The sequence below is a fragment of the Penaeus chinensis genome, chromosome 28, assembly GCF_019202785.1.
Source record: "Penaeus chinensis breed Huanghai No. 1 chromosome 28, ASM1920278v2, whole genome shotgun sequence".
Lineage (NCBI taxonomy): Eukaryota > Metazoa > Arthropoda > Malacostraca > Decapoda > Penaeidae > Penaeus > Penaeus chinensis.
Window position 1 is genome coordinate 4766110 of NC_061846.1, and position 22500 is coordinate 4788609.

The 22500-nt window shown below is 38.8% G+C and overlaps 2 protein-coding genes across 2 annotated transcripts in view; one reads left to right on the forward strand and one right to left on the reverse strand.

Moving 5' to 3' along the window:
* The window catches only part of LOC125040098 (GRB10-interacting GYF protein 2-like), a 41577-nt gene extending 22114 nt beyond the window's left edge, over window positions 1-19463 (forward strand). The window contains exons 3-13 of the mRNA XM_047634596.1: window positions 4652-4736; window positions 5220-5438; window positions 5965-6164; window positions 6637-6726; window positions 7744-7842; window positions 11214-11432; window positions 13528-13671; window positions 14001-14064; window positions 17217-17244; window positions 17451-17663; window positions 18756-19463. Coding sequence (XP_047490552.1) covers window positions 4652-4736; window positions 5220-5438; window positions 5965-6164; window positions 6637-6726; window positions 7744-7842; window positions 11214-11432; window positions 13528-13671; window positions 14001-14064; window positions 17217-17244; window positions 17451-17663; window positions 18756-18844 — 1450 coding nt within the window. The 3' untranslated portion in view covers window positions 18845-19463. The remainder of the gene's footprint in view (window positions 1-4651; window positions 4737-5219; window positions 5439-5964; window positions 6165-6636; window positions 6727-7743; window positions 7843-11213; window positions 11433-13527; window positions 13672-14000; window positions 14065-17216; window positions 17245-17450; window positions 17664-18755) is intronic.
* A 451-nt stretch (window positions 19464-19914) lies between these two features.
* Window positions 19915-22500, reverse strand: part of LOC125040099 — a 3540-nt gene continuing 954 nt past the window's right edge. Inside the window, exon 2 of the mRNA XM_047634597.1 lies at window positions 19915-21591. Coding sequence (XP_047490553.1) covers window positions 20355-21482 — 1128 coding nt within the window. The 5' untranslated portion in view covers window positions 21483-21591 and the 3' untranslated portion in view covers window positions 19915-20354. The remainder of the gene's footprint in view (window positions 21592-22500) is intronic.

Below are 22500 nucleotides of genomic sequence, written 5' to 3' on the forward strand. Positions count from 1 at the left end.
CTTTTGTTAGTCCAAGCGGCCGTTCGCCTTGCATTGTTTCCCAAAGTATCGTTCGCTTTTCATAAAATTCCGTCGGTTTCTTTTTTCTTACAGCCTTGCCCGGCCGAGTACCGCTGGGTTGCGTTCTACCCTAAGCGACGGTAACCTCAATCGGGATATGGTAAGCTTTTATCCCCTTCAAATACTTCATGTCTTTGCTTGAGAGCTCTGAGTCCGTTTTTCATTTTCATTCTTGGTAAATTCTCCTCCCTTGAAAAGCTTTCTCGTCTCTTTCTAAATGCGTTAGTATGTTTCGCTGGTTATTCTTAGAATGCTTTTGACGTACGTCTCTTTGCTTAGTATTTCAAATGCGTCATTACTACTAGCTAAATCTTCCTTAAAATATTTCTTCGTATCTTCCCCTAACAGTTTCTGCGTTATCTTACTTAATTATTCCTCTTCATGAAATGCTTTACGCCTTTTGCTCTAAAGAGCTGTTAATTAGCATTGCTCATATTTGCTGAATATTCTCCTTATCTATAAATTACGTCTTTTTCACAAAAGGTTTTAGTTGCGTTACTCTCTTTCGCAGTGCCCGAATGCTTGCAATACTTTTAATCTTTAAGATTCATATTTCCCCCTCTTCTGCATGTGCTGCAGCAGACATAGTCATTTACGTTACTGTGCTGTTTCCCCTTTCCAGCTACCAAGGAAGAATACGTTTCCCCTTTTGCATGCGTTGAAGTAGACAGTCTCAAACTCGTTACTCTTCTCTGAGGATCGATTTTCCTCTATATGCACGTTACGTTAGGTACTCTTCGCTGTTATGTAATACAGAGTATCTGTCTTCATATTTGCCACAGTAGGTAGTTGTATGATATCTTGGGTGGACCGAATAACCCCCCTTTATGCATGCGTTTCAATAGATACTCTTAATTGCGTTAGCGTATCTGTAAAAGTAGTAACTCTTTCTTCCACTCGACACAGTAGAAAGTTCTCACTACAATATATACATATATATGAATATATATTTGTTTATATCTACTCATATATATATATATATATATATATATAAACTAACACATTTACATGCAGCATATGGCAGATTCTCCTCATAGCGCTGGTACAGAATACAAAATTCCGAGACTTTCCTCTCTCCTCTGCATGCGTTACAGTAGATAACACCAAATGCGTTTCTATAAGGTGCGATTGTTTACCTGTTGCAGTATGACGACGGGTGGATAAACAACGCTAGGTTCAGGGCGGCACAGAATAAGTACTTAGCTACCACGTCTTCTATTTTCGATAATTCAGGTCAGTGAAAGCTTTTTACTCGTGTTATTTTTTCATTAATATTTAAGATAATAGTTTTAGTTTTTTCTTTCTTTTTTTTCTGTTTTTCTTTTGGGTAAATAGATCTTGTCTTTAGCTTATATCTTTCATAGCATCATAACTTACATATAACACATCAACAAAGAAAAAAAAATCTACCCCACTATCATAAACCGTAAACCAATACAAGGATAATAATAATAGTAAAAAAAAAAAAAAAAAAAAAAAAAAAAAAAAAAAAAAAAAAAAAAAAAAAAAACCAGAAAAAAAAAAACGAAAACACAAAAATAAGCTTTTCGAAACCCCTGCCGGGAAGCCTTCCGACCCCACCCTAAGGCCCCGTCTCCTGCATCAGGCACGAGAGATTCCCTTCGACAAGAGCGGAGTCGCCAGGCGCTGGAAGACCTGAAGAGGCAAGTGGCTGAGAGAGAAGCGGCGAAGAGAAGAGAGAGAGAAGAAGATGAAAGGATTTACGCTGCTATGGGCATCCCGACGTCCTACGAGCCATCCTTCCAAGATCCTGAAGCTGTTCCTACGAGAGGCGTTGGTGAGGATCTCGGCTTCGGGAGATCGTGTCTTGTCTTCCGGTCTCCTTCTTTCAGTGTCTTTCAATGTCTTTTTTCATCGTTTTTTTTTTTTTTTTGTTTTTTTTTATCTTTATTTTATCCTTCACTCTTTCTCTTTTTTAGGGGGGGGAGGTATTTTTTTTTTTTTTTTTTTTCCTTCTCTAATTTTCCTATTTTCTTTCGCGTCTTCTTTTGCTGTTTCTGTTCCTGTTGCTGATTATTTCGTTTCTTTTCTTTTCATTTGTTTTTTTCTTTATCTTCTCTTATCTTGACTCTCTCCTCGTACACGCAAAATTAAATAATATAATTAAGCTACCGAGTATATGAAAACCAAAGTAATAAAATAAACTTTTCTCGACCAAAATTTAATTAAATTCCCTGCTCTCTCTCTCTCACCCTCCATTTTTTTCTATCTGGCTATCCACTCCCAACCTGTTCTCTTTTCCTCACCGATCCACTCCCTCTTCCCTTGTTCCATCCCCCTCCCATTTCCGTTGTCTATCCCCCCACCTTTATCCCCTTTCCTTTTCTTACACTTATCTTGTTCACAATCTCTCGACCTCTGTCTTCACATACTTTTTTTTCTCCCGTATCTCTCCTCTCCCTCTACTCCTTTCTTTTTTTTTCTTTTCCTTACTCCTGTTACACTTTATACCCTCCTACTCTTCCTCTACTCTTCCCCATCCCCTTTATCCCTTTTTCCCTCTTCTTCTCTTTCCCTCTTTTTTTCTTTCCCTTACCTCTTCCACCCATTATCCCTCTCCTCTGCTCTCCCTATCTCCACTTCTTCCCCCTTTCCTCTCATTCGTCCCCCACCCTCTCCCTTCCCTCATTCCACACCGTAATATCGTCCTTTTCCCCCACCCTATCTCCCTAACTCCCTCCCTCTCCCCACCCCTCTCATCCCCCAACACCCTCACTCTCCCTTATTCCCCCTCCCTCTCTCCATCCCATCATCCCCCCCATGCCCTCTCCACATCCCATCCCCCTCCCCCCCCCTCCATCGCTCCCCTCATTTCCCTAAACCCCTCCCCCTCCCCCCTCCATCGCTCCCCTCATTTCCCTCCCCCTCCCCTCTCAATCGCTACCCTCATTTCCCTAAACCCCTCCCCTCCCCCCTACATCGCTCCCCTCATATCCCTCCCCCCTCCATCGCTCCCCTCATTTCCCTAACCCCCTCCCCCCTCCCCCCACAGAACGGCGTAACAGCTACGGCGGCGCAGACTACGCCAGTCGCAAGCCGATAACAATGAACGAAACCGCTACGACTGTAAAAGAAGCCGGAGCGGGTTACGGCGGTTTTGGCGGTTATGGCGGTTACGGCGGCGGTTATGGCGGTTACGGAGGAGGAGGAGGAGGTTACAACAACGGCGGCTATGGTGCTGGCGGTGGTGGTGGCTATGGTGGTGCAGGGTATGATGGTGATACTAGATTCGTTGTTGTGATTGGTGTTATGCCCACAGGTGCAAAGAAACACACACACACACACACACACACACACACGCACACACACACACACACACACACACACACACACACGCACATACTGCGTACATTCACAAATGCAAACAGATAACACTGTACATTAAAACACAAAAGAATATGCTGCACAGCAAACTTGAGAAATCAGACAAAACTTTTGCATGACTAAAGTCCTATTGTCATGCAATCGCTTGAAAAGTGCACTTAATACTTACATTTTCTGGAAAGAAATCGTTATTCCCATTGATACCTGGAAATAAAAGTAATGATAATACCACTCTACTAAGAACCCAAATAATAAAAGGTATATAGTCCTTTCAAGTGAAATGTATAGACTGAAGTAATTGGGAATACGTCAGGCACTTTTTGTATTAGTATTGTAGCATGTGTATTTGTAAATGCATATAGGTGTAGAAGAAAAACTAATTTCCGTGTATTTGGCGGTAGCCCTTTAACTATAACTTTAAAAAGTATTAGGAGATACAACAAGAAAAGCGGGCCATCATATAGCACACTCACACGCACGCATCTAAACACACACACACACACACACACACACACACACACACACACACACACACACACACACACACACACACACTCGCACACATATATATTTACATTTATATGCACATGGATAGCTATAGCTAGTGTATTACTATGCTTTCATAAATAAAACAACGGCTTTATATCTGTAATATTAGTTGGTTGGATATGAATAGCTGAACTAGATAACAAAGATAACTGTGGCGCAGATGTTGACAATGTTAGAGTTGAGCAATTCATCTTCTTAGTTTGGATGTATGTGCTTGTCTTCGTTATATTGCATTCGTGTACACAGCCCTGGGAGCATATGAGTTAAGTAAGGAAGACTTTGATACAGTTTACTATGAAGGGAAGCCTTTGATATAGGTTATTTTGAAGTGGGGGCTTACACATAGTTTACTTTGAAGGAAAGCCTTAGATATAGTTTACTTTGACGGGAAAGCTTAGATATGGTCAATTTTGTAGAAAAGGCTTCAATTTATATTTGTTAATAAGGAAAGGCTCAAATGTAGTTTCTTTGAAGGGGAGGCTTCTATACAGTGTACTTCGCAGTCAAGATATAATTTACTCTGAAGAGAATCCTACATACGTAAAACCTTGCGAGGCCTTCCTCCGGCTGTAAACAAACCAATGAACTCACTCTCGTAAACGTTCATGAAATCATTCCACATCCATCATTTCATAATTCGTAAAAAAGGTAAAAAATTACTCAGGACAAAAAAAATAATGCATAGTTCTACTTACAGTGGATATGAGCCCTCGTTTGGTGGAGGAGGAGCAGGAGGAGGAGGAGGAGGAGGTGGACGAGGATATCGTCTGCATGCAAATATGGTAAGTGGTTGCTTGCACATTTCCTTCCATTTCTAAAAGTAATATTTTATAGTCTGTCTATTAGTATTTGATTGGTTTGAAGTAGGAAAATATAGTTCGAAACCTTAGTAGTGATTGCAACTGTGGTTACTATATTAAATACATGACTTTTAGAGAATTTTAGGTACGGGTGGTTATTTTCAGTTATATTACCTTTGAATCAGTTTTCAGTTTTAAACATCTAAATCATTCCATATCTTCTTAAAATCAATCAACTTTACAATTCATTAAACCCGAAAACAATCTGAAAGTGAGGTCACTCAAAGCTTGTTTACAAAGAATTAAACAAAAATTTTCCTATCAATAAAAAGTACATACTTCACGATAAAAAAAATAAAAAAATACCGCTTATGCACTTAAACAAAAACATTTCTCAGTCACGTGACCACACAAAACCCAGGTTACCATAGCAACGGCGCTGACCTTTGACCCCTTTCACCTAAGACCTCGGATGAGAGAGACGCGCAGCTGAGAGGTCGCGCGGAGCAGCTTCAAGGAGAACTCAGCTGGCAGGCGCAGATGAAGAAACAGTTGGATGAAGAAAAGAGGAAAAAGGAAGAACTGGAGGACAGGCTGATGGAGGAGAATATGAAGAGGCAACAGGAGAGGATGAAGGCGGAGTATGAGGCGGAACAGGAGAAAAGGAGGAGAAAAGAGGAAGAGGTAAACGAGTTTTGATCCTGTTTCTTTTTTTAGATATCGTGGTTGATATTACTGGAATGTTAAAACCTAGCATAATGGTGATTGCTAAGCATCATCACAATTTTTTTTATGATAGATATCCATGGCCATAGATTTTGTCTGTTTTGTCTCTTCTCTCTCTTTCTCTCTCTCTCTCTCTCTCTCTCTCTCTCTCTCTCTCTCTCTCTCTCTCTCTCTCTCTCTCTCTCTCTCTCTCTCTCTCTCTCTCCTCTCTCCTCTCTCCTCTGTCTCTCTCTCTCTCCCCCCCCCCCCCCCTCTCTCTCTCTCTCTCTCTCTCTCTCTCTCTCTCTCTCTCTCTCTCTCTCTCTCTCTCTCTCTCTCTCTCTCCTTCTCCTTCTCCTTCCCCCTCCTCCCCCCCTTCCCCTTCCCTCTCCTTCCCTTTTCTTCCCCCTCCCCCCCCTCTCTCTCTCTCTCCTCCCTCCCCCCTTCCTTCCCTCCCTTCCTTACTCTCCTCTCTCTACTTCTCCTCCTCCTCCTCTCCCCCCAGCAATCCCGTCGTCGCGAAGCCCAGCTGAAGCACATGGAGCGGCTACAGCAGGAGGCCGCGGAGAAGAAGAAGGTGCAGAGGGCGAGGACCTTGGCAGCCGCTGACGAAGCCGCGTCCTCTCTGCCCACCTCCTCCAGGCACAGCACCCGCGACGAACGCAACTTGCAGAAGGCCAACAGCCTGCCGGACGGGAAGAAGAGGTGGGTGAGTTGGTGTGGGGGTGTGGGTGAGTGGGCGTGGGGGTGTGGGTGGGTGGGTGAGTGGGTGTGGGGGTGTTGGTGGGTGGGGGTGGGGATGGTGAGTGGGTAGGTGGGTGTGGGTGGGTGTGGGGGTGGTGAGTGGGTTTGTGGGTGTGGGGGTGGTGAGTGGGTTTGTGGGTGGGTGGGTGGGTGAGGGAGCGGGTGGGTGTTTGGGTGGTTAATGGGTTTGTGGATGGGTGGGTGTATGGGTGGATGGATGAGTGGGGTGGGTGATTAGAAGGGGGAGAGCTGAAGGGGGGTTGAGAAAAGATAAAATTTACGGTCAAGTAGGTATTCAAGAAAAGTACCAGATATGATGACTTAGACAAAGAGATAAACCAACGTAATATTCAGCCATTCACAAAATGCACAGTCATTCATAAAACATAAAACCATTCCCATTTTCAAATCACTCATTTCTCCCCCTCCACAGATTCGCAAACCAGGACAACGACTTCGGTCTCAATCTCAAGTCCGACTCGAGGCTGTTAGCAGCCAGAGCACCTAACAAGTTCTTTGATGCGTAAGGAGTAATATACTGTTTACTTCTTTAAAACAATCACAAATCTTAAAAGACGACTACTAATAGCATCAATTTGTCAAACACAAGAAAGATTTCATTACACTTACTAAAATCATGTCTTTTGGTCCTCTTATTGAAAGGGAGATGGCCAACTCACGATCCAATGAGACGGGATTGATGTGTGTCAGATTCTTAATTTTACTGCACTCTTATCTATTTAAAAACAGACTATGACAAGTGTAAGTACATATTACAATAATCCTAATCTTAAAGCATTTAGGATGATATCCAAAGTGTGCCTCTATGGAACGAAATGCAAAAAAAAATGTCGATGTGTCCTAATAAACAAAAGGGACAGTTCCTGTAAGTACTCTTTTCGGAAATTCTTACTTACAAGACAGGTATATGTCTTTCTGTGTACAGTTATGGACATCTAAAGTTGCAAAAGTCTATTCACCAGCTTCATAGTTTCATACTCTGGTGAGGATGAAAACTATGTACAATTATCGGTTGTGTGAGGAAATGTATCTATATCGTGCCAATCAGGTAAAGTGCACAAGTTTTCAAAATTATTCATCAATGACTTAAGTGTACAAGATTAATCAGAGAACATTTTCTAAACTATGATAAATTTGTCATCTTTCCCATAAGTGCCATAATCGAGCAATCCTTAAAAACCATGAATTGCTAGTTTCCAGACCTCATAACTTCATCAGAATCCAATAATGAGTTTAGAAAACAAAACTGATCCACTCCATACAACCTACCGATGTCAAACAAGTGCATATAAACACCCTATCGCAACTTTATGGATCCACAACCGTACACCCAAACCACCCAACCATTTAACAAAGCAATTGAGACGAACCACCCTTACTCAACAAAACACCCCCGAACTCATCCACAACCTTCCGAGACAGCTGTTACAACCGGCCCAGAGAGAGAGAGACCGCAGCGCCGAAGGACACGCAAACCAATGTTCTGAAGCACTAACCTCCCCCTCCTTCTTCCTATTAGACCGACCACACCTGTCAAAATGCCCAGGACAAGTGACGACCGGAAACGACCGAAGCCCTTAACACCGGCAGTCCCAGTTCCTCAGAAGGGCTATAACCGGTAGGCGCGCTGGTCGTCTGAACTATAGAGTATGAGTTTTGCTATTGGTCTTGATAATATTGTCAGTGATTATGGTAATGGTATCATTTATGATAGTAATAATAATGATGATGATTATAGTTATAATGATAATGGTAATGATGATGATAATGATAATTATAATGAGGATGATGATGATAATAATGAGGTATGATGATAATAATAATGATAATAATATTAATAATAATTATTATTATTTTTATTATTATTATTACTATTTTTATTATTCCCGGTGCTGTTATAATTATTATTATCAGTCTCATTTAATACATTTATTATTAGCATCATTATCATTGTTATTGTCATTACCATTATCATTATCATTGTCATCATTATAACTATTATTTTCATATTTATTATTATTACTGTTACTATTACTCTTATCACTATTACCACGGCTGCCATTATATTTTGCTCTACTTCATATAAAAACACAGGTTGACGTATTCATATTCAAATTACAATATTTAACTTTCAGGGTAATATGCTTCCATTGTTAAGAAAAGTGAAACACAGCTTCCATAAAGTAGCGGGTATCACCCAATATTCCAATCGGTTTCATACATTTCAAATATCACTATTAAAGCCTATTAATTAACAGATAAAGGACACCAATTGGTTATTACATAAATATCATACGTTATTACAATCTAGTTTTTTTTTCTTAAGTAAAATATATATTCAGTAGTTTATCTAACATGAAAATTTATAAAAGAAGAGACAAAGATAAAGGAATTATGGTTTATTAATTCAACGATCGTGATACAAGCTCTATTTTTTCCTTCAACGTTGTGTAATATCCGCTTAATACGCTTCCACAGCGGCTAAGCTTTTTTCAACACGGAAAATACTAAAAGCTTTTTATGTGGGTTAGTGTGAGTTGTGGGGTCGTTTGGTTGTTTGAGAATTAATTATGGCAAGATTCGATGGATTTTTGTGGTTTGAATGTAAATATTTAGTGTGAAAATAACAAACAAGTTTTTTGTATTATAATGTATGTGTGTGTATATATATATGTATATACATATGTATATATGTATATACACATTCACAGACCGTACTATCGGGGCTGTATGTCGTTTTTGTATATATATATATATGTATATATGTATATTTTTGCATACATCTATATTTTTGTGTTACTTTACCGTTTTTATCCCTAAACAGATTTTTGATACATTTCTATTCTTCATTTGGATTTTTTATGCATATGAATTTTTGATACGTGCATGGTAAACCGTTTTTGAATTTTGAAATTTCCCATGATTTTTATTTTTCGATTTTTGTCCACATTTTTGGATTTCTTCTCATATTTCCCCTCTTGTGTTGACACAATTTGTCTGAAGAGTTTTTGGTGATTGTGGAAGGATGGCAGAAGCAGATGTGAGCAGTGTTGATTTGCATCCATGACGTTGCTACCTGCATGTTTTGCCTGATGAATCTGTTTATACCTTATTTGCATGCCAGCAGGGAAATGCGAATGACCTCTTAGGTTGTACCAGCTTGCATTTTGACATGAATAAAGCGATGAACAAAACAGTTAATTCATGCTACGTAATCCTTTTTGGGAAAAGGCTTGGTTAATGGCTCGGTTGATATTTCTTATTCTGTTTCTCTTATTTTTCTTCTGTGTTTTTATCTACTATCATCACTATGATAAGAGTCCTTATGATTCGTGATTTTCCTGTACTTCGTGTGTATAACTCATCAAATGACATTACAAACAATCTTTTAATTCGACCTTTTAATTTATTCTTGCTACTATTACCACTCCATCAAAAGAATAACTTCAACAGAAAATCCCAGAATCAGAACACGCTCGAAGACCATAACATCACAACTTAACAACCATTATACTGGTTCTTCCAATTATCGTTATTACTACTTTGGCAATGATCGTCTTTTTACAAGCTTTACAAGCAGTGACTTCTTTGTGTTCCTCTACTTAAACTTTGACAACTGGACTTCAAGGACTTGCATAACGTGAATTACTGTTAAATAGTAGGTTCAGCTTTAATGAAACAGACATGATTGGCGTCTCATGGGAACACTCTGCTTATAAAAAAACAAGCATGTGTAAAGGATATAGATGTAGACCTAGTTAAAAACTAGAACCAGTGCGCTGTTTGAATATATATATATATATATATATATATATAATGTATGTATGTATATATTATATTTATATACATATATATACGTATATATATATATATATATTATATATGTAAATAAACACATATATTATATATATAAATAAATACATATATATAAATATATACATATATATGTACACATAAATATATACATATGTTTATATATATATATAAATATGTGTGTATATATATAAGTATATACATATATGTATCTATACTTAATGTATACATATATGTATCTATACTTAATGTATACATATATATACATATATGTATCTATACTTAATTTATACACACAAACACAACCGCACACACACACACACACACATACACACACACACACACATATTATAAATATAGTATATATATATACATGCATACATACACACACAGACACACATATTTATATACTATATTTATAATTTGTATATTTATACACATATATATAGTAAAATTATAGTGTATGTATATATATATACATACATATAGTATATATATAGTCTATAAATACTATATTAATATTATATATACAGTATATTTATAATATTTAGATAGACATATATGTATATATACATATATATACTCCATATTTATAATATATATACACATATGTGTGTATATATACACACACACACACACACATATACATAGTACCCGGTTTACTAGTTGTGCTCAGCTGGTAGTCTAGTTAACCGGAGTTCAAATACCGCACTGCTAGTGAATGGCAACTCGGCCATTCCTCGCACACAGAGAATGATTTAGAGCCACAGTGAACAGACGCTTTACTTGAGTGAAGTCACTGGGGTCTTGCCTCCAAAGTTTGTTAAATTACTAGAGATAAAACTGTAAACTCGGTCCTTCTGTACCTGGCCTGCCTGATGCTCTCACATGCTTACATATGCCTGCACACTGGTTTGATAATTAGTGATTGACTTTCTTATAGTGACCAGCCTAGTAAAATTATCAACTATAAAAGCCACGTATTTCTTGACATACCCGAGGCTCCTCTGAAACCTACTTACACACCATTTAATCTTCCCTTAACGGATATCTTGGAACACCCAACAATCTACTAAACCTCAATCTCATTTACCCATTACTTGCAAAAAAGAAAACGAGCAAGACATCCAGAACCTAACAGAGAACATATATACCTTCCATGCATCCCTACACCAGTCGGTCTCAAAAGCCGGAATACACACCTGGCGCTGTCGTCGACCTCCCGCCAGTCGAGACAACGGAGAGCCCAGGGCACGCCAGCCGACCAGACGAGCCTCAAAAGGGGCATGTGAACACTCTTGAGGTTCAGACAACCCCACCTTCCAGGGAACACACAGAGATCCAGACAGCGAAGCCACAACATTCCGACATGGAGATACAAACCACTCCGGCGTTGTAAGTTCGGAATTGTATATAAAGTGTTCCTTGCAGAAGTAGGGCAGGGGATGATTAATCAATTTCTGAAGATCTGGGGTATGTGTGTAGATTTTATGTAGGGAGATGCATCTACCTAAAAAGGTCAAACCGCCGTGGTATTACTATTTGTTTTCAAAATTCATTTGTTTCCTTAAACCACTTGACTGGCTTCTGTAACAACTCTGCATTATAGCCTTGGATATGCGTCTGTGCCCTGGCTTATGCATGTTAGGAAGATCGGTGTAGATTGGAGTATACAGTAAGAAATCGAATATCGATATTATAGAGTTTAAGCTCAAACTCATGATACCTGCAATCAGATTTTCTTAGATTTTTTCAATCAATATCAGATTATTTGATAAGAGAAAGACAGATAAATGAGAATGAGGAAATCATGTAAAAATGGGAGAATAGAAAACGCAAGGCGTCTAGCAACTAAGATATCAGTTATCTTTATTATAAACAGCTGGGGAACAGGTGACGAAGGTGCTTGAGAGATTTCGTGAGGTAAAACGAATTTTTAAAATTAGTCATCATGATGCATGAAAAGGTTTCTCAAAAAAAAGGAAAAGGAAATTAGAAAAAAATGTTTTGCTTGTCATATTGCTGATAGGAAAATAAAACAGTTATGTCGAGACAAAAGTAAAAAAGTTGTACCAAAAATAGGTTTATTGAAAGATGAGTTTTGAAATCCTTTTACGCATTACCTTAAGAATTTTATCTTCACAGCCAAAGGTTAAATCCGGGAGAAGGATTTCGAAACTTTTGTCTCCCATTTTAATGAACTTATTTTTGTGTAGGCCTACACATTTTTGCGGTTAGGATTTAATTGAAATCCGTCAATAACAGCTTTTGGTATGTGGAGCTATTAATACTCATATTTCTTTCTACGTTTATCACAATGCCCTCTCTTCGAGGTTTTATACTTTGTCCTTGTTTAAGATATTCAGAACATTATGCAAGACAGGTTTTCTTGAGGCTACCCTCTTCAAGCACGTTCCTTCTTTCTTGTAAGTAAATGTATTTCGTCCAAGAGCACTTTCATTCATCTTGCACAAAGAAAAAGTTCGTCGGATGAATCGATGTATCTTTTTTTCTTGATTCTGTCTATTTGCCTATTTATTGTTAATCTATTTCTGTGTTCTTTCCGTGGTATGTGTTTTTTTTTTTTTTTTTTGTGTGTGTGTGTGTGTGTATGTGTATGTGTATGTGTGTGTGTTTGTGTGTGTGTGTGTGTATGTGTGTGTGTGTGAGTGTGTGTGTGTGTGTGTGTGTTAAATGTGTGTATATTTCGGTGCGTGATATGCTTACCAACTATATTTATGACTACTAAGTTACATAAGTTACATGTAATTACATATTAAGTTGAATTCCCGATCACAATTCTGTTTTGATATTGCCAAACATGACCATATTATCATCACCGCAAACGCAATCAAAGACACGTAGATACGCACACACACACATCACAATTACCACAATCACGTAGTCAAACTAATCCAACAAGAAAATCTACGTGAAAGTAACGTAAAACAACAACAACAAGAAACCTGGAATCTCCCTCCCGCTTCCTCCCTAGTCTGCATCCTCCCCCCTCCCTCTCCCTTCCCTCTCCCCTCTTCCTTCCTACCATTACCTTTCCCTTCTTCCTCTCACTTCCTACTCTTCACCCTTCTCCCTTTCTTCCCATCTCCATCCTACCTTCATTTAACCTATTCCTCCCTTCCTTAATTCACTCTTACTTTTTATACCGCGCTCTCTTTTCCTGTCTACCTTAATTTGCACATTTTCTTATTCCTCCCTATCTGTTACTCCTTTATCCCTTTCTGCCTTTTGCGAAATTTCTCTCTGCTCTTTCCCCTTATACCTTACCCCCTTCCCTCTTCCCCTTTATACCTCCTTCATATCCCTTCCCCTTTTCTCTTTCGCCCAAATACACCTCCTTCCCCCTACCCCTTTTCCTCCTTCCCCTACCCCTCTCCCTCCTCCCCCTACCCCTTCTCCCTCCTCCCCCTACCCCTCTCCCTCCTCCCCCTACCCCTCTCCCTCCTTACCCGTCCTCCCCTCCTCACAGGGACCAATGGGAGGCGGAGAGGAAGCGCGAGGAGCCACGCCCCCCCGTGGTGCGAGGCCCGCCCTTCGACTGGAAGATCCACATCCAGGACATGTCGGAGGAGGAGAAGGCCAAGTTGGAGAAGATGTCCGAGGAGGAGACCAAGTACGGCTCTCGCACGCTCTCTTTCCCATCTCTCTCTCTCTCTCTCTCTCTCTTCCTTTATCCGCCTGTTGTTCTCCCTTTCTCTGACAATATATATATATATATATATATATAATGTATACATGTGTAATATATATATATAATATATATATATATTATAATGTACGTATGTAGTCATGTATGTATGTTTGTGCAAATATTTTGATGACATTCAATTTGCTGATTTGTTTATCTATCTGTTTTCTTTACATCGTTTTGACTTCTATACAGTAATCTCTCATCTAAGATAATCTAAAAAAAAAAAAAAAAATCTTATCTATCTTCTACAGACACTTTGTCGAAGAGAACCAAGACCTCCTGAGCCAGCTGTCTGCCATGAAAGTCAATCTACGGGCAAGTCATGACTAGCGCCTCCTCTCTGCATGACGCATTGCTTTAGAATGCATGGCGCCACCCCTGTAGAAACGAGAGTGGTTGCAACATTGAATGGAATGTTTGCAGTTGCTTCCCATAAGATATTCTCGTGTGTTAGATATGCGTTGAAACAGACATATGCATAGATGCATAGATAAAAGTTATTAACACACACACGCACACACACACACACACACACACACACACACACACACACACACACACACACACACACACACACATACACACACACACACACACACACACACACACAAGCATCTAATCACAAAATCAAGACAAAGGGAATGATGTGCCTTGAAGTATCAGGTAAAGTCTTGCTATCAAATAGAGGTATACTCATGTTAAGAGTATAAAATACAGTGCCAATTCAAAGGACAAACAAGGCACAAAATATAAAAAACTTTTTGGTTATTTTGACAGATCCATGACTGAAAACTGATGGCTAAATAGTGCTTTTGCTTCTGCTTAATATAGGTATTTTGATGTGCCTTATTACCACAACACGGCGAATAAAGGCATTGATAAATGCATGATATTACTTCTATGACATTCTTCACACACGCACAAACACACATACACATGCATGGACACGCGGTTACAGAAATTCAGTTAAATGTAACAGGATATAACTATTTAAGATAATCAGCTAGTCTTGATAATAATAAATGCATTTTCAGTAAAATGAAGATTATCTGTAAATATCATTTGCCTCCTCAAGAGAAAACAGAATGGGTACTCAAGTATTTAACTTCATACTTCCAGGCCATAAAAGTATTAAAAATAGTTTTATTAGTAAGAGTTAATCATACAGTAAAATCAGTAATTCCATGTGGATTTGAAATCCTCCTTGGTCGAATCTCAGCGCAAAAAAGGTCTAGAAGCAAAAAAAATATCGAGAGGTAACAGAAGTTCCTTTTAGTTTCCAAGCAAAGGAGACTAACCCAGAATACCCCCCCCCCCCTAATCCCATGCCCGTTGTTGCCGTTGGTAGCATAGCAAACGGAGACTGGGACTCAATGCTGGGGATCACCTCTGCCTTGGACCTCAGCCTGAGACTCAAATAATATTGCACGATCTTTTCTTCTTTCCCTCTCCGTTTCTTTCTCTTCTCCATCCTATTTTACATCCACTTCCTACGGTGTGAGAGCCGTATTGAAAGGGAAGCTATGAGCACGATCTTTCTCTGTTTAATTGACTGGCCTTTACCCCTTAAGGAGACCTTGACGGGTTGGCTGTTTCTCTACACAATATACTTCAAGGTTGCCATGGCCAGTAGTGAAAATTGTATGCCTTTATTAAGGGTACTGAGATTTGTCCCTTTATCAACTAGCCGAACAGATGTAAATTCTCCCGATTCCCAGACCCAGCTCATTACTCAATCTCCAGAAAACATTCCTCATCTCCCAACATCCTCAACTTCATATCCTCCAACTCCACAGCTTTCTTCATCTACAACCTTTTCCTCCCTTATTACTACTCAGCAACCTTATTGTTTACCTCTCCGCAGTACTCCCCTCTCAACACTACTCCCTCTTCCACACGTCCCCATCTTCTACTACCTCCACCTTTACAAACGTTTTGAATACTTTGTTTAGCCTAGTCAAATGGGACCGATTTTTCATGATCCCCTTTAAAGTCCCTTACTCTTGACAACACTCTCCTCTTCCAGAAATACCTTCAAAAACAAGTAGGCAAAGTTTCCTTCCGCAGCTGCCCGGGTCGTTCCCGCCTTCTCACAATTTACATTTAAATCCCAAGCTATAACACTATCAACCCTAATTGACTTAACTGTCAAACTTGGCCCAGCCCAGCCTTATCCCTTCCTTAATTTTTGTATCGACAAACGGACCTGTCTACGATTGGTCCGATTGTGGAGAAGACCTACTCGCCTGCTTTGTGGAGGATGCAGTATTAGTTGAATGCAACACCATTCCCCCATCAAGTTTATAATGGCGGAGAGTCCCTCCCTGTCCGATTATATCAACCTTCCCCCCGTCAATGTCAGAATTGCTGCCGTCTAAGCCATCCTGCTAAACACTGCCGCTCCACTGCCTGATGCCCTCTGTGTGCCCGACCTGGCCATGATCGGTTAAACTGTTCTGCACATTCACGCACATGTGCCAATTGTAGTGGCCCTCATAATGTATTTCATAGGGGCTGCCTTAAATTTAAATTTGAGTCTCAGATTCCAACTTAGCCTCATTATACGCGAGGCCAGACAAGGTTTTCTCTTACTCCCTACTCCAGTACTGTCCTCTTGCTCTCTCCCTCTCCCTCCCTCCCAAGAAGTTTCAACATCCCCCCTCCAGAATCTCCTACTCACCCCTTTCACCACCATGCTACACCTTTCCATAGTGCTATATAACCTAGCACATTTATTTTGCTTTATAACCATTGACCCAAAATACCCACAAGGAGGATGTCGCTGTGTTGTCCATGAAACTCATGATCTTAATCAAAACCACATTACATTACTCTAATCTCTAGTGATTTGTTGATAATGGAAAGAGTTTCCTTTAAGGACACTCGGGCGATGAACTCGAAGCAAAATTTCGTGAATTAGTTAGTAAGGTTAAATATTAAGACGTTTACTTATGCATATATGTACATAAAATTAAAAATAGATAAAATAAAGAATTTGATTAATGAATGCTCTGTTACCTCCCAACGCTTTAAAAATAGTATCATAATTTCAATGACAAAAATGCATAGACAGCGAAATGTAATGTTTTATCTACACTAATCTACGACAGTGATTTTTTTTTTGATGAAATACATTTTTTTTCATAGATGTGAGAGTGATTTACCTTTAATCATTTGCTTTCTCGTTCTCTTGGGACAAACATTTCTGAGTGAGTTTTTGAGTGATGTAATTTTCTTACACAGTCTGCCATATTGGGCACGTGTTACTTACTGAGTGATAAGAATACACTGGGTGCTGTTATAGTGGTGGTAAAGGTGAGTATTTTTGACCTATGGTCCTATATCTATTCGCTTGGGATTTGATATTTGGTATGTATATTTGAAATATTGATAAGTTTGTGTGAATAATGATGACTGTGATTTATATTGTCCCATTCGTGTGATTCTAATATTTGATGAATTTGCAGTCTGCCGGGCCTGGTCGACAACAAGGAGGTTAGTTGCAACGTTAAATCTGGCGATAGCCAAAGAAAAGATTATTCATAATCAAGTTCTAATACCTGATATGTTAACCAAAGATCATTAATATCTACATCTGCATAATCACATCCCCCAAAAAATTCAAATATCAAAGATACTGTTACCAAAGTTAGCCCTATTAATTATTCCGTTTTCTATAACAACTCCGACAACAATTACAGAAGACGGGAAACCCAACAGCGACGGGAAACCCAACAGCACCGGTAAAGACACGGACTCGGGCATAGGCGGAGGAAGCAGCCCGGATAAGGACAAGGGCAAACAAAATACACTAGGAACATCGAACACTATTCCAGCAGGGTCGAGCGATGATGTCGATTACTTACGCGTTGTCTCCGGCAGGCCAGATGATAAAAATAACCCAAGGAGGCGAGGTGAGGATAATAGTTTGTATTAATTACGATAGTAGCAAATATTGTGGTGATGGCAGTGAAATTAATGATGATTATGATTACGATGATGATGATGATATATACTAATATACTTCTACTGCTACTACTACTAATACCAGTACTACTAGTAATACTACGACTGCTACTGGTAATAGTGATAGTACTGCTACTGCTACTACTACTATTACTACTACTACTATTACTTTTACTATAGTTATTAACTATTACTACTTTTACTATTGTTATCACTATTACTACTGCTAAAGCTACTGCTACAAATTATATTTTAATAATTACCATTATGAACATTTAGATATTAGCAAATCGAATTGCATTTTTATGACATAATTTACAAAAAGAATACAGCATGCCACAATAATTCAGTATGATAGCAACTGGGCTAGTAATATGCTACTGACCACAGCCGAAATTGTGATACCAAGACAGAGGCAAAAAGCAGCCTTTCCTTAAACTCAATTCACTGAAAAAATAAGAATTCCTGAATGAACTACTAACAAAGATTCATTTATACGTGCACTAATATTCTGTGTATGGCCATTGCCGGATGAAAAAAAAAAAAAAAAGTTGTAGAGGGTTAATGATATATTTTAATCTTAGAGACCCATGTTAATGAAGTTAGATTAGTATCACACTGGATTCTTCCTTTTTACCCATTCTTAAATAACTAAAAAAATATGATTAACTATTTTTTGTGTGCAAAACTCTATATGTTGTGGTTTGTTTAGTATAGACCAAAATATTGTTTCATATATAGATCACTAGTAACTATAATAGTTAAAAAATCTCCCCCAAATATTTTGTATTAATTGTGTTAATAATTTGTATTAATTGAGAGTGTGCGCGTCCAATCGTGTTCTCAGACCAACTGCATTTATTAATAAATGCTCATGTTATTGATGAAGCTGTAAATTGGCAAAACAATTTAATATACGTTATGTCGGACGCACATAAAACAGACACACACACACACACACGCACACACACACATTTAAAGCTTATCTCATAGAGCTTTGACTGTTAAGTATTTCTCCCATTATTTTTCTTTCTCCTTAGAACAATCCTATCTCGATCTGAACGACTCTTCCGGGACGACCATCCGCAAGTTCTTAGAACACACTAGAGCACGGTCCAAGGAATCATAGAGAGGCACTTCTAGAGTAACTGTCATCACTACTACTACTACGGATAACTATTACAACGACTGCTACTACAACTACTACTTCTACAATAACCATCACAATGACTACAACGACATTTACTACAACTTACTACCGGGAGATAACTACTGTTATGACACTCCAACTTCACCCATGACTACCTCGCTCTCGTTGTCCCGGAGGCAAACGACTGCAGAAGGTATTTTACGCTGATTCTTCGTCCATTACTCTTCCAATGGTCGAACTCATTCATGAAAAGTTGATGGCAGGTATATATGATCCTTTGAAGTACCAGCTGGCATGGTACTAGACTCTTACGTGTAACCTGATGATTCCACCTGCAGTCAATTGTATTTTATGAATGGGAATCACGCCCAAGTAGTAGTAATAGGGTGATAACAATGAGATCGCAGAGAGGAGACGGAGAGGGAGAAGGAGAAAGCTAGAGCGAGAGGAAGAATGGAAAAAAAAGAAATGTCGAGAAAGAAAACGAAAAAGATGGCGTCTCATTTACATATCCTGTTTAATATACGTTGATAACTACAGGCTGCAAATATCCAAGGTTGTTATATTTATGTATATTACAATACAGTAAACCAATTGCTCCAGTTGTTTCATTCCCATATTATAAACAAAATTAGACAAAAAAAAATATTTGGTTGAATAAAGATGAAATATACTGTAATATTGAATATCCACTGCCACTTTTAAAAATAATTGATGCAGAAAATACATTTCAGAATTTGAGAAATGTGTCGTAAGATTTGAATGAATATGTTTGAAGGGGCAAAAAATGTATTACATATTTTTGGATATATCACTATGTTCCATTCCAGTAGTCTTGACTTGCTAACAGATGATTCACATACAATGTCTCCATACACACACACACACATATGTATATATGTGTGTGTGTGTGTGTGTGTGTGTATGTATGTGTGTATGTATGTGTGTTTGCTCTTAGATCCATATGATTTTAAATATAAATCTGAATTATCATTGTCGATAACGTTGAAAATAACTTGTTTCACAAACCAAGGTTGAAAAATGGTGACTTCAAAATGGCACATTTATTTACACATGTATTAAAATTATATAATATCAGGCACATTTTTTAAGTAAGTAACAGTCATAAGTACCTTCTTTCAGGGACAATTAAATAAATACCAAATAAAAGGATATTTCAGAAGCAAATGACAATGACGATGACAATGCATTCCTTAAGGAAATGACTGCAGTGATAAATGATGGCGAATAATACGTTCTTTTCTCTATGCAGAGTTAGGTTATGCCAAAAATACGACTAGATATACATATGCTACAAACAACAATACGCACCTAAGTAACAGTAAAGGCACCAACGTCACACAATCTCAAACAGATAAAAGAATAATTTGCTGAGTTGTTATCACACAAAAGTATTAGATATAAACTGCATAAAGCATATATATACTGGCACACATAAATATTGCTTAACATACTCCCCATTCTGCATTTAAGTCCTCGCAACGTATTTGACAAGACTGGGTGATATGACGTAACCAGGGAGTTCGATCGTGTTGACCATGTGATCCAAGACACGATGGAAAGGCACATACACAGAACACCTGATGTCGCTGAGGGAATTTACAAGCTTGGCTGCGCTGGCTGTTGGAAGACTCATGGCAGAGAAGTGGACAGGCTCCGGAGGGTCGTAGAGACGGTAGAAATCCGGAGCAAAGCGGCGTAGCTCGCTGACGTAAGGTCGTCCAATGATAAGCGCGAAGGTAAAGAAGTAGAGGACGCCGTAGAAGATGTAGGTTAGTCGTACGGATACGAGATTGTGGTGTCGCGGTTCTTCCACCCACCAGAAGACCAAGAGGAACAGGAGTCCGCCGATACTCGAGATAAGGATCAGTTCGTAGACGCAACTGAAACTGAATTCGTAGTGTCGGAAGGGGACGGGTTCCTGCAGGTGAAGGAAGAGCCACGAGGAGTACGCCGGCAGGAGCTCCCCGCGGCTGATCGTGCGGTTGAGTCTCGTCATGATGACTCGATTGAGCACCTGCAGGAACCCGGAATACGGAATCACGTGATCCCTAAGGAGGGTCAGGTGCTTGGCGTTCGTCTCAGATAAGGCGTGGGTAATGCACTCCACGAAGTCGTGTTTGATGACTTCCTCGCGATTGAAGAGCTTCCAGCTTGTTGTATTCTTGGCTTGCCGAACGGGGTAAATTCGAGACAGGAGGTCGAGTTCTGGGAAATTAATCCTTGTTACGTTACACACGAAAAAGGCACTTTTGTAGAACTTTTCCCTTCTAATATTCCGGTCTACTTCGGCTACTAGTTGCGACAGAAGGAGATCATCGTGTTTGGGCTTCCTTGCGAAAATGATTATCAGATTGTCAACTGATTCAGATAATTTGTCCTCGTAATATTCAAGAGTGGCACCTGCATCTAAACTTCGTAAATAATTATGAACTCCTTTCTTCCTAAAGTCAAGTTTCATCTGATCTACCTCTACGTTTTTGGACACGTCATCTTGATAAAACATGGAATAAACTTTATCGCTGGTGAATATCGGCAGTACGATTAGGACAATCAAGAAATACAGTAATGGAAAGAGGAGTCTGTGAGTAAACATGTTGACGTTTTCTATGATGATCAAATTTCTCTTATAAAAATAAAAAATTCTCTATTTTCATGTCTGCTGTGCTGCTGTTTGATGGACGGTGCTGACTCATGACTTCCTCCTGAAATAAAAAATACGGTATAGAAGATTATGGCTGCACAAGCAAACACGTGTAATGACAATATGTAATAAAATGGAAAGATTGGGAGAAAGAAAGAAGGCAGGAGAGAAGAGAAATGTGAAGGACGAGAAAGAGGGGGATTGATACAAACAGATACAGAAGCAGAGAGAGAGAAGAGAGAGAGAGAGAGAGAGAGAGAGAGAGAGAGAGAGAGAGAGAGAGAGAGAGAGAGAGAGAGAGAGAGAGAGAGAACCGAGGTAAGAAGCCCCGTAAAATGGAGAAATGAATAGTTTCATACTTAATACACTAATGCAAGCGTTCTCTCATGTTAATTTTCGAATATTCCTCAAAATAACTGCATTCCTATTCATGGGCATTCAACGCGATATACTGTGGTTTTCTCAATGTAATACTTACTTAAAAATATGTACTTGTATTCAGACCATCCAAACCTAAGTCATCAGAATAAATTTGAAGTATGTGTGTCATACTTAACTACAAATCGTAAACTTTTAATTTCTTAATTCATCTGATTTCAATATTTCATATCATATTTCAAAATTACAAACAAGCTGTGACTCAGATAATATGGTCGTTATTTAACTAAATATTGGTAAAGTGCTGTATGTCTGACTTCGTATTACTTAGATAACATGATATACAAGTAACGGCTATTTCTATTTTTTCGTTAATAAAAACAAATCATTGCACAAGTACACACAGTAGTTTTTTCCACATTCAATAATTCATAATTTTCTTTCTACAATTAATGTCTACCGTAATAAAAATGTACCTAGTAATTATATATATATATATACATATCCAGTATATACATTAAATAATAAATAAAATCAGCATTCTGGAAACATTAATAATCAACAATAGCTGTGACACATCCATTCCATCGCT